The 26,852-nt window shown below is 43.2% G+C and overlaps 1 protein-coding gene across 3 annotated transcripts in view; it reads left to right on the forward strand.

Moving 5' to 3' along the window:
- OTUD7A (OTU deubiquitinase 7A) overlaps positions 1 to 26,852 on the forward strand; it is a 217,214-nt gene that overhangs the window by 110,820 nt on the left and 79,542 nt on the right. For all 3 annotated transcript variants that reach the window (XM_019533429.1, XM_019533428.1, XM_019533430.1), the window contains exons 4-5: positions 3,117 to 3,299; positions 6,811 to 7,029. In XM_019533429.1, coding sequence (XP_019388974.1) covers positions 3,117 to 3,299; positions 6,811 to 7,029 — 402 coding nt within the window. The remainder of the gene's footprint in view (positions 1 to 3,116; positions 3,300 to 6,810; positions 7,030 to 26,852) is intronic.

The following is a 26,852-nucleotide window of genomic DNA, read 5'->3' on the forward strand; positions in this document are numbered from 1 at the left end:
ACACAACAAAATGATGGTGTGAGTTCAGCATGGACAGGCAGACTCATCTAACTAGCATGGGTAACTATAATGGTGAAAAAATAGTTTCACGGATTTTAAGTGCAATTGGCATAATAAGAAGGTTCTGGGGAACTCCAAAATCAGACTGCTGATACTAAGCATCCTATTCACAGAAGTGTAGGTGTGACGGGGAAGCTCCCAGGCCTGATCTCAGTATTGGCCTGCCTCCAGTCTATGAGCAAACTGCCCACCTCACTTTCCTGTCCACTTTCCTGTCCTGCCTTGTTGTAAAGTAACTGAGATATTAATCAGATGGGAAGCTGCTGTTTGAGCGTCCTTCTGTAATGAGCAATATGTACACACTTCAACCTTCCCTTACGCGTGTCCCATGCCTCACAGATGTCACACTGTGTTAAATTTCCAGTTCAAGGCTTGGCCAAACTGGGCACACACTGCCCTCATGGGGCACACACAACCCACCCCCCTCTCACTGGGGCCTCTTTGTACTCCATCCTCTCTCACAGGGCCTCTGTCACACCACCATATATGGGCCATGTTCATCCTACCCTGCTCCCTTGAGTGACCCCGTAGGGCCATCAGGTTTTGCCCTTCATGACTTGGCCAGCCCTCATGCAGCCTTTTGGGCCTCTCCTGCAGCCCTCATCTGAACAGGACTGGGCACTAATTCAGCTATGGGTCTACTTCACCCCTAGCCCCTCACTAGGCCACTACACCCCTCTCTCCAGCTACTAGTCTGCCCCTACACTGGATCCTGGGGTATTCCACCCCTACAGGCTCAGGTGCTTCTCTTACTAAGCATGCCTGGCCTCCAGTCCACCCTCTCCACAGGGCCTGGGGTCTTATACCCCTTGGGCTCAGGTGGTCCTCTTTGAGCATGCCTGGCCCACCTCCAGTAAAGCTGCTCCATCGCAATAACTCCAACAAGTTATTGCATCTTGTTACCCAAGCTGATTTTATTAAAGCTAAACCACGTGATGCATTCATATCTTTGGGTGAAGTGGTGATTCACCCCAGGAGTCAGTGGTATGCTAAGAATACAGTTCAGGCTGATATTTGGAAAGCCTTTGAAATTTCAAGAAGCAGTATACATTTAAAGGTTGTACATGATTAGTTATCATGTTTTCTTTTTGGCATGGACACCTCTTTGGCCCCATTAGACCTTATTATGGTTTAATGTAGCTGTTTGCTGCATGTGAAAGTTATACCATATAACTTAAGGCACCTGCGACACATGCCACTGGTTCTGCCTGCTAGATCTTATTCAGATTAGCAAATACAATTCCTTTGGACTGGTACAGTTTTGCTTGTTGTCTCCTCTGTGCAGAGACTTGCTCTTTTATTCCTAACTTCATTTTATTGTCATTTTTTTAAGCATCTGGCAACACTGGTTTTGCTTAAATATTTTTATTGTATGGTTGATAACTAAAATATTCACTGCCAAGGACACAGTGAGCTCCTCAGTGTCCAAGCGGACAGGAATATGCAGCTCATTGGAGAGCAGGGGTGAGTAGGAGGTGGGTAGAGCCTTACCTGTCCCTGCTCTCTGCTCTAAATTGGCAGCTGCTACTGTGGTGACAGTTGCTGTAGCAGTACAGGCTCTGGCTGCTGCCACTGGGGCACTGGCTCACTGCATACTAGCTGCAGCAGCCCTGTGGCATGGGTTTCCTGAGAGCTGCTCCTGGTACCCTTTTCACTCCTCCTTCCTGCCTAGATATGTTTAGGTGCAGGGCTATGCCTGCCATGGCAAAAATTCTTGCTGGAGGTTGGGGGGGGCTGCCATTCATGTTGGCCCATTGCCCTCCAGATACACTACTAAGAACTTGCTGGTTTCTAGGCAGCACTGGGCTTTCAGGGCTAGGCAAAGCTTCAGTCCCTGATTTTGATTTGGCAGAGATTTGGCCTGATTCAGTGGCCGAATCTCCAAATCCAAATTGAATCAGGAGATCCTTGAATCTCTCTGAATCAAATCGGAACCCTCCAAATCGATTCAGCAATTCGGACGTAGATACAGCTTTAAATATTTTTTCAACATATTTCAAGGTACCAGGTGGCTTGTGAATGCTGCAGTGCTGGGGTGGTTGGAGTGTCCCATAGGAGCGCTGGGGGCTCCCCAGCGCACTCAGCAGCAGACTCAAAAGTGGACCAGCTCAGCACCCTGGCTCAGCAACTGAAGCCTCTTGGGTCTGGGAGCTGGAGGGCACAGGGATCCCCTCCATGCACTCTCCAGCAGACCTGGAAGTACTTCCGGTCCACCTCTGGGTTTGCTGGTGAGCACACAGAGGGGCCCCCTGCACTCCTGTGGGATGTTCCATCCATTCCAGCATCACAGCATTCATGTGCTGCGCTTGGTACCTTGAGGTATGTAGAAAAAACATTTAAAGTTATGTCTATTGCCGAAGCGCTGATTCTCTGAATCGGCAACGAATCTTCAGATACGGATTTGGTTAAATTGAATCGGGATAGTGATCCAGATCAATGAATCAAATAACTGTCCCTGATTTGGGCTGAATGCAAATCAAATATGGCCTGTTTTGCACACCCCTATGGGTTATTCCTGATGTGACAAAGATTCCTGTGGCAGAAAGAAGAGGTAATTTTGGTGTTCCTCTCTAAGATGGTCATTCTCCTGAAGCAACCATTTTTACTCTGGGAGTGAAATCCTGAACATTTGTATGCCTGTGATTTCTTCTGGGATAGCATAACTCTCCCAGGAGAAACTGAAAGCCTGTACATGGCCTAAATCAACCCAAGTTAGATAATTCACATAAGGAAAAGAGGGTAGTAATTTGCAAGATTAGGCTGTTCCTAGGTATCGTAAAGAAAATGATTACAACCTAAGGTAGCTGTTAATGCAAAGGTATGTCTGTCTGCATATCCTAAGTATCTCTGAAGTGTACCTGACTTGCTAGTTCCCCAATTTTTGTTGATTTTTTTTAATTGATTTTTAAAAATATATATATATATCTGCTTGCCAGAGTTTTGCTCATAGACTTGTTTTCATTTATAGTGAGTCCTATGGCCATATAATGAAACCAGTAGCTGGATTTTAGTCTTACCAGACAGAAGTAAACAGAATATATCATTTTTTTTGGCAGGCAAAAACTGGGATTTGACTGCTGCTTTGAGTGACTATGAGCAGCTTCGACAGGTACACACAGCCAGCCTGCCGCAGGTGTTTAATGAAGGGAAGTACTACAAACAGCAGGAAAGAGAGCAGGCCCAACAGGTGAACAAAGTCGAACGACCGTGTCTACAGAGACAGGATGACATTGCTCAAGGTAACTGCAGCTGTGTAATGGACTATATCGATAAACAGCTTTCTAGACGAGCAAAGCAGGGAGTAGGAGCTACCACTATCTGTCACCATGTAAATTATACCAGTGTATATGGCTTTCCAGAGGTGCTAGGTTGGACCCTGTAGTCAATAATTTTCAGTTCTGTTGACCTTTGCCTCTTTTCATAGATTTTTAATGTGTCGTTAAAGCAGTCAAGTTTAGAGACGGTCTAATATTAGCCATGAAGTGCATAGATTAGAGGAGTCATACAGCATTCTTCTCTTTCATTTCCTTTGATACGTGGGACCAAAGAATGGTCCATAATTGTAGTCATTGCCTTTTTAAAATCTTTATTAAATGACAGAGGTGGCAGTAGCAAGGGCATCTGTTGAATAACTTTTATCATGGAAATGTCTTATTTTCTATTACAGTTCCATACAAAAAATAACTGATATTATATTTGTATTTTGAATAAAGCAGCCTTAAAAATAGAAAGGAAGGAAAGGGAACAGTTAGCAGGCATATCAGTTCATTTCCATTATGTGATAAGCTTTAAGATTTTCTTTTTTGTATTCATATTGCTGTAGCTGTTGGAACAGGTATCTTCTACTTGAGTTCAGTAGACAGTTGAGATTTACATAAAAGTAAATCTAAAGCCTGCCAGCTTCTCACGTAAAAATGTAAATAGACCTTTCTGTCTCACTGATGTGTAGCAGAAATTTGTGTCCATGGAATCCATCCAGGTGTAGCTCATGCTTGGTCACAAAGGACTGGAGAACAGATCCTCAGCTAATGCAAATTGGCAGAGTTCAGCTGGTGTCTACAACAGCAATCACAATCCCTGCTAGCGGAGGAACTGCCTCAAGGAGTGCTGGTTTAATACTGCCTTCTTGTGAGGGAGGAGTATAGGAAGAGAAAGTGTCCTTTTATTTTCTCAATAATCGTCTTGGCTAACAAAAAGAAAAGCCAGACAACAGGAATATGGGTTGACTGGGACAAACCTTTATTAAGGAACTCTTGGGCAGTAACTCTTCCAGTGCAAGTGACCCGTCCTTCATAATTTTTGCCATTTGATATAGGGCTGTGTCAATTACCAGGCCAAACTTCTGTTGCTACAATAATATTACCCTCCTCTTGAACAAAGGGTATGAAAGTGGATAAGAGGGAGTTATCTTCTTGCTATTGCAAGTATTAGTAGTTCCCACTCTGTTCCCTAGGAAATGCCTTGTCATAATCCATTTCCAATTCCCTTATCGTGAAGCCAGTGCTGTTAATCGGTTACCTCTCCCTCAATTACATTTACATCACCCAGAACAAATACTGAAAAGTAAAATAGCATATTTGACAAATAGGAAGCACTTGCATTGTGCATTTTTAAGAATTCTTTCTATAGTCATTTTTTTTGTTTTTTTTGTCTATCAGGAGTAATAGTGTTGGAGTCCACAGGCTTCATTTTTTGGGAGCCCATACATTTTTTCCTGCCCATAATGTGATTCAAGATGCTTGTATTTTGCACACATTTTCACAAATGTATTTGTAATCCAATAATGAAAGAAAGCTCAGAGTAACAGCTCAGAACAATGCAAAAGTGCATGGCTAATGTAAGAGGTATTGTTAAAAGAATATTAAGTATTGCTTAGTATACCAGGCAGTAACACACAGTTAGAAACTTGACTATTAAAAAGTAAAAAATCCACTTCAGAGCTGTTTCTTTATTCTGCTTCCATTTCCCCTTTGCCCTGTTTCTTACTGCTTTTGCTATTTGCCTTTTCATTTGCTTATAAAATGACACAGGACTTCAAAGTTTCTCTGGTATAGCCTGTGTGTATGTGTGCATGTGCAAGAGAGGGGAGAGAGATTATTTATGTTACCCATATATACTTGCTTTACTTTCTTTTTCTTGCCAGCTCCTGGTCTCTGATATTTTATTGCTGAGTTTCAGAGTTTATTTACTTTCTGTTTTTCTTTTTTTTTTAAACCTTTTAATCATTTTATCTGATCCAATAACTCCTTATCCAAGTATTGGTAGGGCTAAATCAATGTGTGATATTGACTTTCTTTCCCCTCACCCATTTCTCATTTGTTGTTAATTCTATCATGTTTCTTTTATTCAGTTCCTCTGTAAAGGGTCACCGTGTTTTCAGCATCTCTTCATACAAATGTCTCTGTGCTTCAGATTTTTAATTTTTTTCCCCCCTAGTCTTTTGACTTGCTCTATTTCTATTATTCTGGAGATAATGTTGCAAGAACAGCCAGTGAAGGTGTTACCTGAGTATGGAATTATTATAATTGTATTTTTAGTATTGCTTTCTATCCCATTTTCTGTACGTTTTGAAGTCCTGTTTTACTGATCATTTCACTGCACCTTGAGAAAATAATGTTCACTGACCTGTCAATACTGACATCCAAGTCTTCCCTAAGACTAATAAAGTGTGCTAATAATTAAAGCTTTTGGTTTTAAGCCAGGTACAGACATTACATTTTTACTAGTAGTTGTGATTGGAAACTGGTCTATACTGTAACAGAACAAAAGTTTAGCACACGAACCTGGTCTATACTTGTAACAAAACAGAAGTTCAGAACATGCAAACTTGTTTAAAAATGGTGAAGTTTTGGTAAAAGTTTTCCACCCCTCACCAAAGGGATGTGATCTGTTTGCTATGAATCTAAACTACACTGCTTAAAGAAAACCATGTCACTTAGATAAATTCCGTCTCGGGCGTTTTGAATGTCTGTACCTAGCCTTAGTGTTTTTAGTTATCTTCTCTTTGTCTCTACTGAACTTCAGTAAGGAATTACAGAAAACAGGGTTTTTGCTTTTGATAAAATAATGTACTCTGGTAAAAAATAGACATGCTAGATGTGCATTATTACTTGCATCAAGATTTCTAGAAAGAACCTGTCTTTAAATCCGAACAGTGGTACTGAGATTACTTCTGAGTTGAGTTTTCGAAATTAAAACATAGTAATGTGAGGGGATGGTTATATTCTAGATTTCATTTGACCCATAAAAAGTTAACCTAACTTCAGAGCATGAAATATTTAATAGTTATGATCTGTCTTCTGTAAATATTCCTTCAAATAAGTCTTAAGGAGCACATGTTCTCTCTCAAACCAGTTTATAGAATTACTTCATTCACAAAACATTACTTAAAATATTAGTTTGTCCAGCAAGAAACTAATTACAACCAAATTCATCTTCAATGGCCAAGACTCGAGGGCAGGGACTGTGCATTCTTTTGTGCTTGGAAGTGCCCAGAACAGTAGAAATAAACGAGAATAATAATTCCTCAAGTGAAATGAATAGAGGCACGTCAGGGTTGAGCTTTACTGACTCACAAAATAGCATAAGAAAGACTAGGATGTGTGGAAAACATTCTTTCTGTTGTTATATTTCAGTTGAGCTATTGCCTTTCACTTGCCTATTAATAAATAGAGGAAATAATTGAGTTTACATCGTAACGTGCTTAGTTGTGCTTTTGCCTTCCGTAATATCAGTTTGGTTTCTTCACAGAGAAACGACTCTCCAGAGGTATTTCTCATGCCAGCTCAGCCATAGTCTCCCTTGCTCGATCACATGTAGCAAATGAATGCAGCAATGAACAATTTCCTTTGGAGATGCCCATCTACACATTTCAGCTACCAGATCTTAGTGTATACAGTGAGGATTTCAGAAGCTTCATTGAACGTGACTTAATCGAGCAGGCAACAATGGTTGCTTTGGAACAAGCAGGTGGGTAAATACTTTAGATGTCAGCAGCTGGGTGATCTGGCATTTGGATTGACAGTCTTTAATCACTCTTCATTATGGAACTTGGCACATCCTGCCTCAGCAATAAATGCAAGACAGCAAAAGCAAATAGCGTGCTCTTAGTACTATGACGCTCAGCTCTCTGCTCCATTTCTGTTAGGGCTCTACTGTGATTAAAGAAAGCTGGATTAATAAAATAAGGAAACTGAGAGAGGTGAAGAGGGTGAGGGAGCTGCACAATTGCTAGGGCAGGTGAGGCTGTTTTGGTGGCAGGGCAAAAGACAGAGAGCTGTATCCCATTATGGCTGCATCCAGATGAGTACAGCCATGTGGTATGTAATACCACAGATGTGTTTATGGTACCACATACTGCACATTCAGCTGTTCTCCACACTGCAAAGGGAGCAGCACGGTGGGGGTTTGCAGAAACCATGCAAAAAAAAGCAGAATGATGCATGTGGGGGAAGTGCATGCTGCTCAGCACCAGAGCCTGTCTGGCCAGAGCCACACTCCAGCTGCCAGCCAGGCTCTAAGCAGCAGGATCACCACTGCTGTAGCCCCAGGAGCCCCCCAGGATCCCAGGTAATGCTGCTGGGGCCAGCCCAGTGCTGGCCTCAGTCTTCCCTACCTCACCTGGGGTAACCCGCCATGTACCAGAGGGTGCACGGGATAGGCGTTCCCCAGGGACAACTAGCAGTTGTACAGGGTGTGTCACTGCTTCTTGTCCCCAAGGAACTAAATGTCCATACGTGCATGGACAAGGCCTGTATGTCAGCAGGTTAGCATCACGTATGATCCTTATGTCTTAGTTTCCCCATTTATAAAGTGGAAATAAGTTTACTTCCTATGAAAAGTGTTTTGGCCCTTAGAGATTAAAAGGTTTATATAATATCTAGGTATTTTATATAGGAACTAAATTAACCCTACCTTAAAAGATGTTAAATTTTATTCAAACCTGGATAAAATAATCCAAAAAAATTAAAGTATCACTTTTAAGTTATACATTTTATAAACAAGAGAATATGAGGCAATAGTCAGATATCCATGTCCTGCTACCTATCAGTCAAAATACTCATGGAAACATGATTATCTTTCAGTAGAGTTGCTACCAACTTCCATTTTGTCTGTTTACCATGTAACATTGGCGTGGAAAGTTGGTTTGGTCTGAAAAGTGCTGGGTTTCCTCTTGAAGCAAGATCCAGTGTTTCCTCTGTTGTATGAAGAAAACTCCACCACATGCTTTGAGTTATGGGTTTGTACTCAGTCTTTGAGGTAGTTTTGGCTTTTACCAATGTTCTTTTTTCTTGTTGTTTCCCCTCAGTTTGTTTCCCCTCAATTTGCAGTTACACTTTGATCAGACATGGTGTGTAAATTTAAGGAAACTTTTATAGTGCTAGAGGCAAGGATTTCTCAGGTTGATATCTTGTGTTGTCATGGCTACGACATCACATCAGTGCTAGGAAACAGATTGTAATAAAGAAAAGTTATTGACATTGTTGAGTCTTATTGTGAACCTCTACTTTCATTGGGCAATATGTTTTGACTCCTGCCCTACTAATGTCAATAGGAGATTTTTGCTATTAACTTTGGTAGAAGGAGATTTGAGTTAGGGAAATGGTACTGCACAGCCGCAGAACTAGTGCAAAGGAATCATAGAGGAGTCAGCGGGCCCCTACTGAATACCCTCTTACAGAGAGGTCCTTTCTGCCACGTGTAGAGGCAGCCCTCTGCCACCTCCACTGAAGCTGCCTGTGCACTGAGTGTTCTGGGTGAGGGCTAGCAGATGGAGCGAGCAGATGGAGTTTGGAGGAAGTGTGAGCAGAACTCAGTCCTGCACTCCAGTAGTTCACCATTGCTACGGTGCTTCTAGGACCTGTGTGGAGCTCTGAGAGCTACCTTACTTGGCTTGGCCCCAGCACCCTCCAAAGTGAAAAGGAGCAAGTCCCTCACCCCTAGTCCCTGAGTGAACTCAGCAGTGTACGTGTGTGCAAGCACGTTGCCTTGCCCTCTGTTTGCCAATTACATGTTAGAAAGAACATAAGGGTGTTTCTGTCATTTAGAACAATCTTCTTTTTGTTCAAGTAGCAGAGGGCTTTGTTTTTGGAGAGAAGGGACCAGAAATCTTATTCCAGTTGTGCAGGTTCATGTTGCTTGATTATTACAACAAAGCAACTCTTACACGTTTTCACAAAAAGTGGGGTTGTTTTCATTTTTTCTGCCCAGTCTGTCTGTGGCATTTGCAGATTCCCAAAAGCAGGGTGATAGAGTTGTAGTTGTGAATACCCCAAAAATTAAAGCTGTAGCTATGAACATCAAGGGCCAGCATTTTGTCAGAGGTCCCTGCATCTTATTCTTCAAAACTCCTTCTACCTGATATCATTCTCTGGTTTTGTTAAAATTTAGAATTAATTGCTCTACTGGTCACAGTAAGAAAGTTTCTTATTCAGTAGTCTTTCTTTGACTTAAGTGAAATATCAGGATCATTTCATTAACAATGTCTCTTATTTTTTCCTAATGTTAATCTGTCATCAGTGAGTATACTCACACAATGAGAGGCAAGAATTCATATGGGTGATATCTTTTATTGTATCAACTGCATAGTTGAGACTTAGACAAGCTTTCGCAGTCATAGTACCCTTCTTCTCATATTCCTGGATCATCATGGCAACAACATCACTTCAACACTACCTGTAACCACACAAGACTTTTACATTTCTGAAATATTTTTTGCCAGTTGGGTAGGTTTATCCCCAGGATTTTAAAGGGTGCTTTTCCATGGATGATTAGTGTAACATTTTCTTCTTCCTTCCCTTCACTAAAAAGTCTATCACGCTTGATTTGCTGCCCCTCAGTTTTACAGAGTGATGAACACAGCAGCCTGCCATTTAAAAATGTTCAGGAAACCATCTGTTAAAATATGGAATTAATTGATTCCACTAAGAGGTATAGCAGAAGGATTGCATTGAATAAAGCCATGACTATAAAAAAAAAAAAAAAAATATTAAGTCAAAATTGAGGTTATTCTCTTTTATGGGACATTTAACATAATATATTAAACATGTTTTCTTAATACAGGCAGTCCTTGGACTTATGACACAATTGGTTGCTGAAAACCGCATCTTGAGTCGAAACGTCATAACTTGGAACTGATTTTCTCATAGGAAACAATTTTATAAATGGGAGATTGGTTCCTGAACCAAGGCCCAATACCCTATTTTCACCAAAAATAACACAGAATTTTGTGCTTAGTTAATTATAGATGTGTAATATAGCTACATTAATGTATTTATATTGTAAGTAGCAATCATATTGATTTGGAAGGACTTCTTTGAGGTGACTGCTGGACTTTTTGAAGGGCTCTTGGCTGGAGTCTTCTCAGGAGTCTTGGCTGCAGGCTTTTCTGGAGTCTTGTCTGCTTTCTTAAAGAAATTGTCCAAGGAAGTTTGGACAGATGTTCTCCAGGGAGATGAGTGACTCAGCGAACTTGTTTGCTGGTGTGGTGTGGTGTTGGATCAAGCGTTGTGAAGTTGAAACTGACATCAGAAAGTTGAAACAGTGTCAGTTTATAAACATTGCAACATTTTGCGCTTACAACTCGAAATGTAAGCCAAGGACAGCCTGTATAGTGACTTATTTTAAACCGCTGTGTTTTCATGTAATATGCAGCTGTTGGTTAGAGCAGTGGTTCTTAAACTTTTTGGACTTGAGGTACCCTTCATTGGATTCGAGGCACCTCTCCATAACTTTGTGAACTGAGTGGCACCCAATTTCTCAATTAAGTTGTATATTACAATGCTTGCTTCCTTGCAGGGAGGGGAGGTAGTATGTGTCAGGTATCATCCAGGCAGGGACAAGCATGAGCATGGACTTATCTGCTTAACTTATCAGCTTATCCCCTCATACCACACTGATTTCCCTACTCATTGAGGTACCCTTTAGAGGACCTGGTTGCACCCTAGGGCAGGGGTATTTTGGCTGGAGTGCTGAAAAACACCATGATGCCTACCTCGGAAGGAGCTGGAGTGCTGGCATGGCAGAAAAACGAGATGAGGGCAAGGGGTACATGGCAGGATGCCCTGCTTGTGCCCCTTGCCCCCCACCCAAAGCCACTGCCCCCCAGTCCATCCCGAGGTGCCCATGCAGTCGCTGCCAGCACAGAGCTGATGCCGGAGCTGTGCAGCCCAGTGGAGCTGTTTGCACTCTTGCCCAATGCTTGCTGCAGCTGCCGAGAGCCTGGACTGGCTCCAAACAGCTGTGCCAGGCTCATCACCTCCATGCTGGGAGCAGGGGAGAGACCAGGGCTGCGCTGCATCAGGCCCCTCCCCCACCGCCCCCTCCACGGCGCACCTGCACACGCCGGTGCAGAGCTGGTGCTGGAGCCTGGCACAGCTGTTTGGAGTCTCTCCACTGCAGCTGGCTGCAGATCTGGGGAGCTGCTGCCAGCCGGGATCCTGGGCTGCTCCCAGCAGGCAGCTGGAATGCTGCAGGCCCAGCTGGGAGCAGCCTGGGCTCCGTTGCTGGCAGCAGCTACCCGAAGCCAGAGCTGGCCGCAGCGTGCCAGGCAAAATGGCCTTGCGTGCCAAGGGTTGCTGACCCCTGCCCTAGGGTTACCCAGTACCCTAATTGAAAATCACTGAATTAGAGGGAGGCCAGAACTGGAAACCCAAATCCATACTTTACAAGCTTTGAGGGCTGTTTTAAAATCCAGATAGAAAACTAGATCCACATTTTATGATTGTATATGCCTAAACCATTGATGTCATTGAAATTTGGTGTAAGTTTATGTAAAATTGAGTACAGACAAATGTATATTTGTCTCAGTTTCTGAAGGGGAGGGGAAGCTGGTACTCAGGAACATGGAGAAGCTATTATACTTTAACTGTCACTCCTCCTGGACCTGAGGAAAGGTATTTTATACCCAGAAGTGGAGGTGAACCAATACATCAGTCTGGTATTAGATCAGCACCGATTATAGAGAAAATTTAGAGTACAGAAAATCGGCCATATCAGGCTGATAATTTGGCTCATAAATGGTCCATGCATGCACACAGCTGCAGCACAGCACAGGTGGCAAGAAGCAGAGCCTGGCAGTGTGGAGAGCTGCCTCCATCTGGTAAGTCTGGTGTGGTAGAAAGAGAAGTGGGGAGGAGGGAAAGGGGAAGGAAGGAGCATGAGGGAGGCAGATCCAGGCCCCTGCACTGAGGGAGGAGCGCGGCTGGTGCAGAGACTGGGGCAAGTGCTGCCTGGGCGGGGCGGCAACGGGTCAGAGCCATAGTTCATCCAAGGGGTGCGGGGAGGGGGGGGGGCAGCTCCTGCCACTGCACACTGTTCATCCGGGAGCTGCTCCACCGGCACTCACCTGCTCATCAGGTGGCTTCTGCCGCTCATCTGCGGGGGGGGTGCGCCCCCAGATCTGCACGGGGCAAGCTGGGGCTGGGACTGCGCCAGGCTCTTCTCTGCCCCAGCCCCATCCCCACTCCTCCCTCACCACTGGGGGCCTTGATCTGCCCCACCCAAGCTCCTTTTCTCTCCCCTCCCCACTCCCAGCACATCAGACTTACCAGCTGAATTCAGCTGTCCACGCTGCCGGGCTGGTGTCAGAAATCGGATTGGTATCAGCCGATATGCCTGCTTAAAAATTGGCTATCGTTATTAGCTGCCAAAATCATTATAGTGGCCTGGAAATGGAACTGGAGTTAGTCTTAGAAAACATTTATCCTTTCACAAGGCTTAGTTATTACACCTCTCTTGACTTAAAGTTATAAATGAACTGTAGCCAGGCTGATAACTTAACTTGTGTACGTGTCAATTTAATACAATGGGCAAGAAGAAGCACTAGAATAAATAATTACTTCAAAACTTGGGGTTAGAGTTTTGTGAATCTTGCTACAGCTGCAGGGTATACAAAGATCTTGTTCTGCTGACCTATGGCAATTTTGCAGATCACCTCTGATCTCAAAAAAATGGTTATCTTTTGTGTTGTAATTCAATGCATAGAGTTTCCTGACAGCTTAGGCTACATTGTGATCAAAGTACATAATTGTCCTCCTGGGCTTTTGAGCTCCAGAATAATAATTACTACTTTCGTTGCTATATCGAGAGGTATACACGGGACCCTCCAGATATAAACAAATAATTTATAGCAACCTTTGAAGCCATCAGCAGTTTAGGCCTCTTTTTAATGACAGCACATCACAAGAAGGACCTAGAGCAAGGCTGCACACTAATAGAGATAATGATCCTGGAGTGCAAGGGAAGCAAGCATAGCACAGCACCCGCACAGTTCTCCATACAGGATCAAGTCCTTCTTTGATTCATAACAACCATTTGTGTAAGAGTATAATGAGATATAATCACACAATTAAGCTCCTAGTTCTCAGGAGATAGCTGCATAATAGTGAGTCTCCAGCTAATAACTAATTCATGAAAATAGATCTTGAAATTTTGTTGCATTTTATATGAGAAAAGAATATTATATGTTTTTCATTCACTGTGGTTCCCTATAATAATGAATTTTAACGCAGAAAAGCAGTCCTTCAGGGACTACTGAAATCCAGCACCAGGACTACTGAGGAAAATATATTTAAAAAATAATTTTAATTGTTTATTTTTCATTCATATTTGTTTCAGATACAGATATTTTTCGTACCAATTCAGATTTTTAAGTCAACTGTGAAAAATGTATACAAAGTTAATACTGCATATATAATAAACATGTTAGGCAATTTAATAAACCACGAATTAAGTATATCTTTATCAGTAATACATTCTTTCATTTAAACATTGACTCAGATTTTAAACTGATGTAATTACATTTCTCTAAAAATGTCAGGTTTATTAAAATGTAAGTGGCACCCACATATCCTGAGTATACAAGAGTTACATTATCTCTGCCCAGCTCTGGAGGCGTAGAAAGGCTATTAAGCCCATTTTACTGGCTACCTGAGAAATACCCAGGTAGCATAAAGCTGCCATTGCAGCTTTCACTATAATAATCTGATGCAGAAATTACATTACAACTTACTGTTGGATGCACTTCTGTGCATTCTCTGTCTTTTGAGGTTATAGTTAGTGGGTGAGACAAATTGAGTGTATTTTCTTAAATACTACATGCACCTTTCCCTCAAAATCAGCCCACCCAGTATTGGGGTGCATGGATTTAAACATGGAAGCTGCTTTCTTCACTGGAAAAGAAGTATTTCTGGGGACGCTGTGCATGGTATGCACATACCAAGATAGTTGCAGTTTGTCTGGCTCAGTAAGCTGCAGGGGTGGAGCCCTGTGTTGACCCACTCACAGCCATAGGTGGTGGCTTAGCCCTGTAGCTTGTGTAGCAAGTGAGCATCTGAAAGTATCTTGATGAGGTTTTTGATGTGAAAAAAACTTTATTTATAGGAACTTATATAAAGAACTACTCACAATACGGAATTAACAGTCTTGCTAGTGCCCTTGCAAGGCTGTGGGGCCTAATCTTGAATGACACAGAGTAAGTTCTCCTGGGAACATAGGGTGCGTCCCAACAAGCGTGCACATGAAGGGGGCGTGTTTCCCATGGCACAAATAGCAGCAGCATATATTTGTGCTTCTGCTATTTGTCCCTGGCTACGCCCCCCCCCCCACACACTCCAGCTCATGGCAAATAGTCCCAGGATGGGTAAGGGGAGGCTGGGACCAGCACCTGTGCTGGCCCCACCAGTCTTACCTAAGGTCCTGGGGACCCCTGAGGCAGCAGCAGTGCTGAGCCAGCTGCACGGAGCCTAATCTGCAGCCAGAGTGTGGCTCTGGTTGGCTAGCCTGCAGTTTCCTGCAGTGCACACTGCTGTCACATGTGCCGCACCACTTTTTACAGCGATGAGTTTTTTTGACACCAGGATCTCCTGGTGTAAAAACAAAAATGGCTGCACTGCAGATTAGCAGCATGGTGAACTGGTGCACATGTGCCATGTGTGGGTACAAACTCCACACATGCGCTCATCAGGATGCACCCACAGTGTCCAAGAAGTGTGGCTTCCCAGGAGATAGTGTGGGTGAGGCAGCAAGAACTTCTTGGCACACCCAGATTGTCACTTGGGATGTCATACTTCCTGAACACTCTTTGTTTCTAGGAGGACTTTGTCTCACAGTTGACCATGACTTTGGAAAAATATTTTATTCTATATTCTGCCTTCTAAGAAGAAGATCTGTGTTTTATTTTGGGGTGTGTTGTATGCAATAAATGAAGTGAGTAGCGGGCTTGGGGTAGAAACTAGTCAGCAGCCACACTTGGAATTTTTGCAACATGCCCTTTATGAGTATACATGATAACATTCAATGGTTATGAAGATTTCTACCAGATTGCTCTTCTCTCTGTCCATACCATCCCACTAACACACTGATTCTCAACCAGGGTGCCAGGCCCCCCCCGCCCCAACAGGGCCATCCCCACTGCCGCCGCTGGCGTCTGCGAGTGCTCGACATTCCCTCTCTGATAGGGCCATCCCTGCCACTGGTGGCATCTGCAGGAGCTCACCAGCTCCAGCCCCAGCTCACCAGGCTCAGGAGGCACCAGTGACCCATGTGCCAGATCCTTTGAAGCGTGCAACAAGGTGTGAGGAGATGAGCAGATAAGCCAGGCTCAGGTTTACGCCTGCTTGAATGATCTCCCACTCCTACTGCCCAACCTGTGTAAGGACATAAGCAATGTAATATATAAAACTAGTTTTTGGACTTGGGTGCCACTCAATTCACAGAAGCTATGGAGGGGTGCCTCAAGTCCAGTGAAAAGTACCTCAAGTTCAGAAAGGTTGATAATCATTGCACTAACAAAAATATACCTGTTTCCTCTACTGTTGGTTAAAAACAATGAGTGGGGAAAGCAGTGGAGCTAGTTTTCTTCCATCAGCCCTGTAATACCCGTCCATAGGCCTCCAATATCAAAGCAGAAAACTTTTTTGTCAAGTTATCATCATGCTTCTTAGGAAGATGAGTAGGTACTGTTCCTCTCAGAGAATCAATTCTAAGTTGATGTGAGCAGAAGCAATTCCAGGAGCAGTGTATGAGTCTCCAATCTCAACCTAACAGTAAGCTACAAGGGAACAGAAATTGGAAAAGGTTCTTCAATATAGCAGATAAAATCCAATTGCTGGAAGTTGTAACTAGACAAATTTAGACAAAAATAAAATACGTATTTTTTAAAACAAGGGTATTTAATCATTGGAATAATTTAACTGGTTTTGGAGTAGGTTTTCTATCACTGAAAATGTTTAAATCAAGATTAGCTGTTTTCCAAAAGTTTCAGGTAACCACAATGATTAGACTTGAAGCAGGAATTAAATTAGGGAAAGTCCTATGACGTATGTTATACAAACTAAAATCTGATTCTGTAAATCTGGTCCTGAATCTGTTCTTTTTATTCACCCCAAGTTTGCTTGCTTTTACCTTAGAACCATGCTACACAGTAGTATTGTACATTGTCAGCTTCTTAGCATTCTTCCTTCCAAACCCCTCTTTGAAAATTGAAACAAATCTTTTCTGCTTCTCACATTTACTCTAATTAGAGCATTAACTTTGATTAATGGCACAAAAGGCCCTATCAGAGCTTTTATAAAGCAGCGTAGGAACCTTATTTATTTCACTTAGTCCTGTGATCATAGTAACCCTTTTGCTCCTGACTTTGATCAACACCTGGGATGAAGGCATGGAATGAACCAGTAGTTGTTTTGCATTGTACAAATAGTAAAGGTGTTCATTCCCAATGGTCTCTTGAAAGGGTCTTTGTTCACAATGTGAATGTTTTGTGGTGTTTGTGATGTGTTCTTAGAGATGAGATGTACTGCATTTTCCTAAGAAAAAAATAACCCATTATATGTAAGTCAAGTGCATTTCATAGAATCATAGAAAATTTGGGTTGGAAGGGTCCTCAAGTGCTTATGTAGTCCAGCCCCCTGCTCAAAGAATGACTGTCCCCAACTATATCATCCCAGCCAAAAAATGCAAAGCAGCCAGAGCTTTACCCCTATGTTGGAATGAGCCCTTCATTGCTCATGTAATTACTTTGCTAACACCTATCTTGAACAGAATCTCTTTCTTTGAATCCTCTTGAAATGACAGGTGTTATTTTGCTTTTTAGTATAAAATTTTGCATTATTTTCATGTACCCTGTAAATGCTATTGTTTATATCAATCACAGAATCTTATTTTACAAATGAAGCGCGGGCAACTGGTGCTGCCTTAGTTGGGGGGGCATGTGCCCCCCCCACTGTGACCATTTCTGCTGACCAACGGGAGCCGCCCCAGCACTCAGACAGTGCGCGGGGCCCTGTCGAGCAGCACTGCACCAGCACGATACTACAGCTGCTCTGCAGGTGCCAAAGTGGGTGGCAATTTCCCACTGCCCTGCGTTGCCATGGAGGGGATTTGCCATGAGCCCTCAGAGGCCCTGATCCCTGGTGCTACGGCCAGTAAGTGCAGGGCTTTTTTGTTTGCTTTTAAAGTGCCGGGAGGCTAAGCTGGGCTGGCTGGGTAAGGGATTGGGCCAGGCAGGACAGCCATGGAGGCTTCTTCCATGGCTCCCCACACTTGGGCAAAGGCAGGCACCACTGGAGGGGCTGCAGGAGAACCTGCAGCCACCTGGCTATGCCTGCCTCTCCCCGGCTGATCCGAATTTCTGAATCGGCACCAAATCTCCGATTCTGATTCGGCCGAATTGAATGGACACAGTGATTTGAATCACTTAATTGAATCACTGTCCTCCAAATCGGCTGGATCCAAATATGAATTGAATACTTCCCTATTCGCACAGGCCTAATGATGAGGCCTTCTTTTAATGTGAAGAATCTAGCCCAAGTGTAGCAAACCCCCCAGGTTTTTCTTTTTCTTTTTGACTTAGAAATGTGAAATCCCCTTTTCCCCATCATTTATGCCTTTTGCTTTCCCCTCCTCTATTCCCTATAGGTGTATATTTATAAGTAGTTATAAGTTAAGTTGAAACCCTGTGTACATAAGTCCCCTTTTATAGTAACCTTGAGCTATTGTAATAGTGTTTTGTGGTGTGTGTTGGAATACTGTAATGTATTGTACCATATGGTTATTGTGTCTTAAGTGTTTCTGTGTATTTAGGCCTGCAATGTGGATTGGCATGAGTAATGTCAAGTATCCATTTTTGTGCATCAGGTTCCCATGCCCTGTTGTGTAAATATGTTACAATTATGACTCGCATTTAAGTCTGTAACCTCTTCCTTGTAAATTGGTTTTCCTTGAATGCCTGAAGCAAAAGAGTGAATGGATGAGTGAAACACAATGATAGCAGGACCCCCTACTAAATCACCCCACCATCAAAACCAATACCTGGACCAACGACCCAGCCATTGGAACCACCCTCGGCATTCAAGAAACAAAAGATGAGGCAACCCACCATTGTTCCAAGGCTGCACATGCTCAGTATGAACATCTGGAACCCTCTGGAGCAGGGCTGACCTTGCCTAGACAGGCCCTCCCATAAGAGATCAGAGGTAGTCTGCCCCATAAAAAGGGGTAGTGAAGACTGACTCCTTGGGATGTTCCTTCCATCTGGACCAGCACTATGCCACACCACCCAGAGGCCCTGCCGGCGACCCCCCACTCTGGACAACACCTTGCTGGAGAAGACCCCGACTGGCCATCGAAGATCAACTCACAGCCCAGGATAGGTAGCTATCACCCCCACCCTCTCTTAAGCCAAAGACTTGGACTCTGTTTTTCTTCCCTACCTGGACTCCAGCCCTTCCACTGAGTCTCTTTCGCCTGCTACCATTGTATGAGTGTGTGTGGGAGTGCTTGTGTGAGTGTGTAGGAACCAAGCTGTACAGTACAGTGTTCATTTAATAAAATGGTTATTTGGAACCCTGAATGGGTTTTGCTTTACTACGGTTCCTGCCCTGCTCCAGTCTGTTCTTCTCCCCTCTAACTTCAGTGTCATTTCTCCCTCTCCTGCCTCTGGCTCACCTCCACCTCCAACACCTGTCCCATGCTTCTGTGGCTCCAGCCATCCTGAGCTCTTCTCTGCCTGCAAACCCCTCTTTCTTTGCTATTGCCTTATCCCCACTGCCTTTTCTCCTGATCTCTGCCACTTGCTTTTTAGTTACCAAGCACTCCAAGCATAGGTACCACAGGCACCAACACACACACAGTCACCTGAGTCAATGTTTAACCTGTATGTATCTGTGTATTGTGTATAATTTCATGTCAGCATTAGAGCGTGTATGTGCTTGAATTGGTGATAGATACATATGTGCCTAGGCTAGTAATCTTGGATGTATATGTGCCTGAGTTCGTAGTGTGTATGTATGCACCTAATTGATTTGTGTGTTTGTATATGCACAATTGTGTCACACCCTCCTATCTAACGGCACAATTTTGACATCCTGAGAGTTGGCTTGACCACACAGGGCAACACAAGTATGGGGAAAATGCTAAGATTTTGGCTTGGACTACAGTGTTCATATTCCCCATAATAAAGCCCAAGATGTTCTGGACATTTGTGATTTCAAACAGTTCATAAAACATAAGGTTCATTAACCCAAAAATATAATAGTCTTTGGGAAATGCTCTGGAAATATTTTTCTTTCCTAAACTTTTAGAGCAGATTTATGTGGAACAGTATTCAGGGAACCAGAAAAGTAATAATCATAATTACAAGAGATGTGTATTCATTTCCTGCATACCAGGCTAGAAAACCACCCTTGCATAATTTAATTTAATGTGAATGACAAATACTTTATCATAGTGAGATGAGCAGCATTTTAATTTCTTAGGAAAAAAATAATGAGTTTTAGGTTTTTGAGATTTCATTAGAAAAAAAATAGCTAGATGAGAACTCATATATATCAAAGCTATCTACAGCCAGCTGAACCAAGTCAGATTTTCCTGGCTCATTTTTATTTTTTAACCTTTTATTTGCATTCTAGTCACTAGATTCCATAACAAAGTCTATGCTTTTGGACCAGGTCAAAAGAGAAACATTTAGTTGATTGCTCAGTTTTACTTGTTCCTTCATTCCTGGCTCAACATTGTATTTCAAGGGCATAGGTAAATGATGAATAGCCTCACAGACATTTCTGGGAAGTGTATTTCATATCACCTAAAACAAAGGACAAAGTTTCTGTATATGAAGGTCCTTTCTCTGAAGGGGCATAATGTATCAAGGGATGTAGGGTGCAAATGGAGTGCTGTTGTTAATAATACAGCCAGTCAATTAATGATTAAACTGACTACAAATGCTACTCCTTTCATTTTCTTTGTCAGTACTTATAGATAAATGTTTAGAATTTGGAAGGACCAAATCATGAAATTCTTAAATGTTTAATTAATTTTAAAAACCTAAAGTTCCATAAACTGTGAAAGTGCCTTACTGAAATCTAAATCCAAGGTGCCACCATTAAAGAGGGCACATAGCACTTTCAATGACCCGTCCTACCACTTCCTAAGCATGAATAATTTCTCAATAACTTAAACAGCTGACACTGTAAATTTGAGAACTATCCTATCGCTATAGGATTATGAAGGGAAGATGGTAAATGTTTGATCAACACTTCAATGCAGCTATCCAATATAATTGCATAACTAGAGAATTATCATATTAGTTAATTGTCACAAAAAAGCATTTCTCATATTTACCCAATGCAGCTGTATAAAGCGGTCTGCAGACTATTATTTCTGATATTCTGTTTCTTTCTTTGTAAGAAGTTGTTCCCGTATTTTAGGGACATTTTAAATTGGTACTGTCACCTGATCATACATTAGCATCATTTATAATAATTTTATACTTTATGGCATTGATACTCTAATGTAACAAAAGTTTAAAACCAGGTTTTGTATACAATAAGAAACAAGCCCAATTATATTTAATTGACAGAGCATCATTGTATTTCAAAATTCCTAGCTTATTTTCTAAGAAAATAAAAATAATCATGTCAGACTATTCTAACAAAATATTATCTATCTTCCATATGACGTGAAAAAATACCTCTTTGCATTTTGTATTCCAGGCAGGTGTGCAACAACAACAGTATTAATAGTCATGTGAGAAACTTTTATTCTACAAAGCATGGGAAGAGAAGTGGTATTGTTAATGGAGATTCAAAGATTGATTTATTGGTTGAAATGAGATCTTCTTTTGTATTGTCTTACCTAAGCTTGGGAAACTAACTTGCTAGATTATTTGTGGGGAGGCGGAAGAGTTCACTTTGATTTTTCAGGTGTAAAAAAAATTATCATAAATTTGTTTGGCTTAGTTTACTGCAGTTTTTTAAAATGAAATTACGGGATTTCATCAGGCTCAAAATTCAAACAACTCGATCTGATCTCTACTTGTTTTATCTAAAAGTTTGTCTAATGGGTGAAAGTGGTAAAGGCTAAGATTCCATTTTGAGATCAATTGCCTGTGTGAAGAGAAAGTAAGAAGAGAGACAGGTATAGAGGCCAGGGAAAGAGAACTTGGGAAGTGCACCATTTAATTATACAACATTGGATTACATGGGACCTTCTGAGCTATAGAGCCATAAAATCCAATGTCCTGTATTCATAAGCAAGTTGTCGTGAAAGGATCCAAAAGATCATTTACTGTCAGGGAATTTGTGAAGTGATCCTCAGATAATCCTAGGAAGAGGCTTGTCCTAAGAGCTTAATTGTATGTAGTATTCTAAATGGGGTCTTACCAACCAACACTTTTGACATCAGTGCTTCCCTGTCTCCTTAAAACAAAAAAACCCTGGGTATACCCTAGAATTGCTTTAGCCTAGTGGTTCTCAACCAGGGTACCATGTGCAAACATGATTCACAAGATAAACCCAGAGTTTTCAAATAGTTATCCGTAGTGTTAAAAGCATTCTGATTTCTTGGGGTATTTCTGAGTTCTTTGTGACCAAAAAATGATTCTAATAGTTCTGTAGTCCAAAATCAAATGAAAACTCAAAGGTGACATTTTTCCAAGCAGTGTTTTGAGTCTAGCGAGAGGTGCCTTAAGTCTATCAAAGGGAGTCTTGAGTCTAAAATGGTTGACAACCACTGGCTTATCCTTTTTCACCATCACATCCCATTTGGCAGCTACTGGTCATCTACAGTTAGCTATTACAAACAAGTCCCTCTCTTCCTCCCCTGTGTCCTGTCCTCCTGTTCTAGTACCTGGTAGCCTATGAGAGAAGGAATCTGTGAACATCTACTTCACAAGACAGAAAAAGCAGAAGCCAGAACAGTGGGGGACATCTTAAGTACCTCGTGACTGCACAAAGGAGAGCTTGTGAACATGACAATACTCTAGCAGCACAATTCTCTTATTTTTTCTGTGGAAAGTATTGGAATACAAAATAACTATGAATGAATTGATAACAAGGTCAAAAACATGTACTGGTAGCTAAACTGAAAGAGTACCAGTGCATGACTACTGTGTGCAGGAATTAGTTTATTTTTAGATCATTGCAGATCTCAAAACTCAAACAGTAAATATATTACTATCAGGAAACAGCATGGTATTTAACATAAGGAAGTGCACTAGACTGAAAGAACTGGAGACCTTTGTCTTGTTCTTTCCTTTGTGGATTTGAATAAAAATGAATTAAAATCTAAATTTTGTCTCAGTACAAAATTGGAGTGGGAAGATGAAGGTAAGAAGTTAAAGCAAAGAGGGGGAGGGAGCTGAAATGAGGCAGGCACATTTCTATGGGTGACTGAAATCCTATTTTCAGAGAATTTACTCTTCACAGGAAAATGCCTTTTTTCTTTGCATCTAAGTATTATCATTAAAAAAATTATGAGGGTGGAAGTGGGTGGTGGCGTATGGTATGCCTGAATGGGAGACAAACTGAATAATGTGACAACACAGAGGAGGAGAGGGAGCGATCTAGTTGTGCTTAATTACAATTTTAGTTAAACAGAAATAAATGAGCTCAAAATAAATCTATTTCCATAATAAAATGCATTTAAACTTCTTATCTAACTTCCTGTCCTTCAACAACTTGTTGAAACCAATGTAACTGTTAGGTTAAAAAAAATGAAAGTACAGCAGTTTCTCTCATGCTAATGCCTCTTGAAGCTCCTTGCCCCCATCGGGCTTTGTATAGATGATCGCGGGTGGCCTTTGAGCATTCACCCAATCCCGTCCGAGGAGTGTGTCCCCAGAACTTACATGTTGGGTTGCACTTTACCCTGAGGGGAGCCCTGACAGTCGCCTGCCATAGTTTGGTCTTCTATGTTCCAGTAGTGAGGCTCCCTCCCAGGGTTTTTCACTACTCTTGGTACTTACTACCTGTTAGAGATGTTCTTGGGGCTCCACCTTCCCTGCACCCCAGCCAAGCGCTAACCCTCAGGGCCGCTGGATGGTGGATCTTTAGCCTGTTCCTCAGCTTGCCTATTCCCGATGACCACGGGGTGTACAATTGTCTTTGCCTTTGCACCCGTCCCTCCTTTAAGGCTCCTGCCCAATCTTGCCTCAGTCTTTCTCTGTGGCCCTGGACCTGTCTAGGGTCTTTCCTTGGTCGCCACTCTGTGCACCCTCCAAAATAGAGTAGGTGGAAGAAAAGAAAAAAAAGGAATGCTCCCCCCCCCCCGAAAGGGCCTGGGTGTGGGCTTCTCCCACCCTACTCACGGGTCCACTGTCTTTGACCTTCTCCAATCCCCCAATGTCATCCCTCTTTTCCTCAGTGGTCCCACCGATCCTCTCAAGGGATACCCGCTTCGCCCCTACCAGGGCTGCCGACCTCCCTGGGATGTTGGCTGGGGAACAACCTCACCCTCCAGTGTCCCTGCCACTTCTCCCACCATTTCCCCACCACCGGCTTTTAAATCTGCTGGGCGGTGTTTTTTTATGACATCGTTTGCTCGTGCCGCTGCCAGCCGGCAATAAAAGTGACTGATAAACTGCACCAGTGGTCCTTCTTGGTATGGCTTGCTGTTCCCTGTGGGAGGTATTTCTTCTTTTCAGGGCTTTTTCCCTTTTCTGGGGCATGCCGCCCCTGCCTTGGGTCCTGCTGCAGGAAGCCATTCTGCCACCTCCATTTTTATTCCCCTGGGACGCTCCTCTTTATTAGCCAATATAATTCAGTGCATATCTGCTACTTTTTTTAATATTGCAAATTTGTTATTAACTGAAAAGCTATGTTTGACAGAGTTCCTGAAAAAGATTAAATAAGAATATGCTACCAATGGATAGAATGGCTTGAACGCTACTGGGACAGGCTTTCATGCACCCCAGATTCCTCCAAGGTATTTCATAAAGATTCATAAACACTAGTCTTTCAAGTTTCTTTATTTTTTTTACCTTTAAACAAGTGCAGTGCAATGTATTCTTCCTTTAATCATTGTTGGATCTTGTATATTTTAAGTTTTCCAAGGCTGCATATTTTTAAGGTGGCATATTGGCTGATACTGATCTGATTTCTGATACCAGCCTGGCAGCTTGAAGAGCAGTGTCCAGCTGGTAAGTCTGTTGTGGTGGAAGGGGAGGGAGAAGGGACAGGGTGTAGTGGGGAAGATCAAGGCCCCTGCAGTGAGGGAGGGAGTGGGGGTAGGGCTGGGGCAGGTGCTACCCAGCTGGGACGGGGCACGGAACAGAGCTGCAAGCCGCTTGTCTTGGGGACACAGGGAGGGGGGCAACTCCTGCTGCTGTGCACACCCAGGGAGGGCATGGGTGGCATGTGCCCCCAGATCTGCAAGGACAGGGGCTCTTCCCAGTGGGAGAGAGGGTGGGCTGGGCTGCACTCATGGCAGGCAGCAGCGGCACTGGGAGGGGGCTAGGGGGGACTGCAGTTGCCCCAAAATACCCTGTAGGCTGCCAGCCCAACCTCTGCCAGGAAGATCCTGGTGCAGCCTTGGCCCCAGCCCACCACCCCAGACCTGTGCAGATCTTGGAGCACGACCCCACCCCATGCCCTCCTGTGGTACGCTGGCAGGAGCTGTGCCCCCATGCCGCTCCAGGTGAGCTATGGCTCCAACCTATGCCTGCCCTACCCCAACTGGGCAGCATCTGCCCCATCCCCTGCCCCATCCCCAGTCCTACTCCCTCCTTCACCATGGGGGCCTTGATCTCCGCCCCCCATGCCCCTTCCTTCCCCCCTCCCCTTCCACCACAATAGATGTACCAGCTGTACACAGCTCTCCATGCTGCCAGGCTGTGCTCCTTGCCGCCTACATATAGTGCTGTGGCTACGCACATGTGTGGGCCATTTATTGGCTGAATTATCAGCCACATCAGGCTGATTTCTGATGCAGGCAATTTTCTTTATATTGGTGCCGATCTGATATTGGACCAATGTATCAGTGCATCTCTGCTGCATACGCATATTAAAGAATTTATCAGAATGCTCCGAGTTTGCTTTCCTGGTAGAAAAACTTACCTGGAGACTTCTGCACAGACATTCAAATAATGTGCTGCTGCACAACCAGGGGCCTCTGTACACCCGTCTCAGTCTGCTTTGCAAGCTCCCAGTCTGCTTGGTGACAGATGACGGTAGTGCACAGGGCATGCCTGATTGGCTGATAAAGACTGTCTCATAGGCCATGTCTCTTTGCAGCATGATGTGAAGTGGGGAATGTGAAGGGGGTCCCTGCTTCCAACCTGAGTGATACACTATCTCCCTTACTTGCTGGAGGGGAGGAGGACCTGGGAGAAAAGCATGCTAGAATGCTAGAGGACTGTGCTGCAGCTTCTCAGAAGGTACACTTACAGAAGTACATTCTCCCAGGAGAAACTCTATTGGGAGCCATTTAACCGTGGTTGTTCCCTGGGTTATTTTTCTTGTGGAGCAGCCATTTTGGTCTAGGAATAAAATCCTGAATGTCTATACACTTGTGGTTTTTCCTGGGAGAGCAATGACACTCCCAGGAGAAACTGAATGTCTGGATGTGCCCTAAGTCTGTTTTAAATGGCAACCTTGCTTTTGTTTATATTGCTGCTTGTGTTGTTATTAACTATGTTTTAAAAGTCAAGTGAGATGTTGTTATTTCACAGTTCACAGAGAGAGTAGTTGCTAAATTATGATTTCCAATCTTATTTTCCAAATGTTATCCAGTGGCACTTTAAATTAAGCTTCTTGAGTACACACTTAATAAGACTAATCTGGGATGTTAAACTTGTGCCAAACTAGCTGCTGAAGTAATGTTATATTAAGATTACTGGGTTTTCATAGATTCATAGATGCTAGGGTCAGACCTCAACAGATCATCGAGTCCGACCCCCTGCCTAGGCAGGAAAGAGTGTTGGGGTCAGATGACCCCAGCCAGTTGCCTATCCAGCCTTCTCTTAAATACCTGCAAGGTAGGGGAGAGCGCCACCTTCCTTGGAAGCCTGTTCCAAATTTTGGCCACCCTTACCATAAAGAAGTTTTTCTTGCTATCTAGCCTAAATCTGCTCTCTGTCAGTTTGTGACCATTATTCCTTGTTACCCCAAGAGGTGCCCTGGTGAACAGAGCATCTCCGATCCCTTGTTGAGTTCCCCTAATTAATTTGTAGGTGGCCACAAGATCACCTCTCAGCCTTCTCTTGTGGAGGCTGAAGAGGTCCAGGTCCCTCAGTCTCTCCTCATAGGTCTTGTCCTGTAAGCCCCTAACCATATGAGTGGTCCTCCTCTGGACCTTCTCAAGTCTATCAACATCCAACGTGGTAGGACTCAACGCATGATTGGGCGGTGAATGTCAAGGGCTATAGGCTATACAGGAGGGACAGGATAGGAAAGAGAGGTGGGGGCGTGGCATTATATTAAGGAGGAATACACATCCTCGTCAATTAGCAAGGAGTCAGGGGAGGGGCACTCTGAAGTGCTTTGGGTTAGAGTACAAGGCAGTCGAGGGGAAAGAGA

The sequence above is a fragment of the Crocodylus porosus genome, unplaced genomic scaffold (genome assembly GCF_001723895.1).
Source record: "Crocodylus porosus isolate Cpor-Errol unplaced genomic scaffold, CroPor_comp1, whole genome shotgun sequence".
Lineage (NCBI taxonomy): Eukaryota > Metazoa > Chordata > Crocodylia > Crocodylidae > Crocodylus > Crocodylus porosus.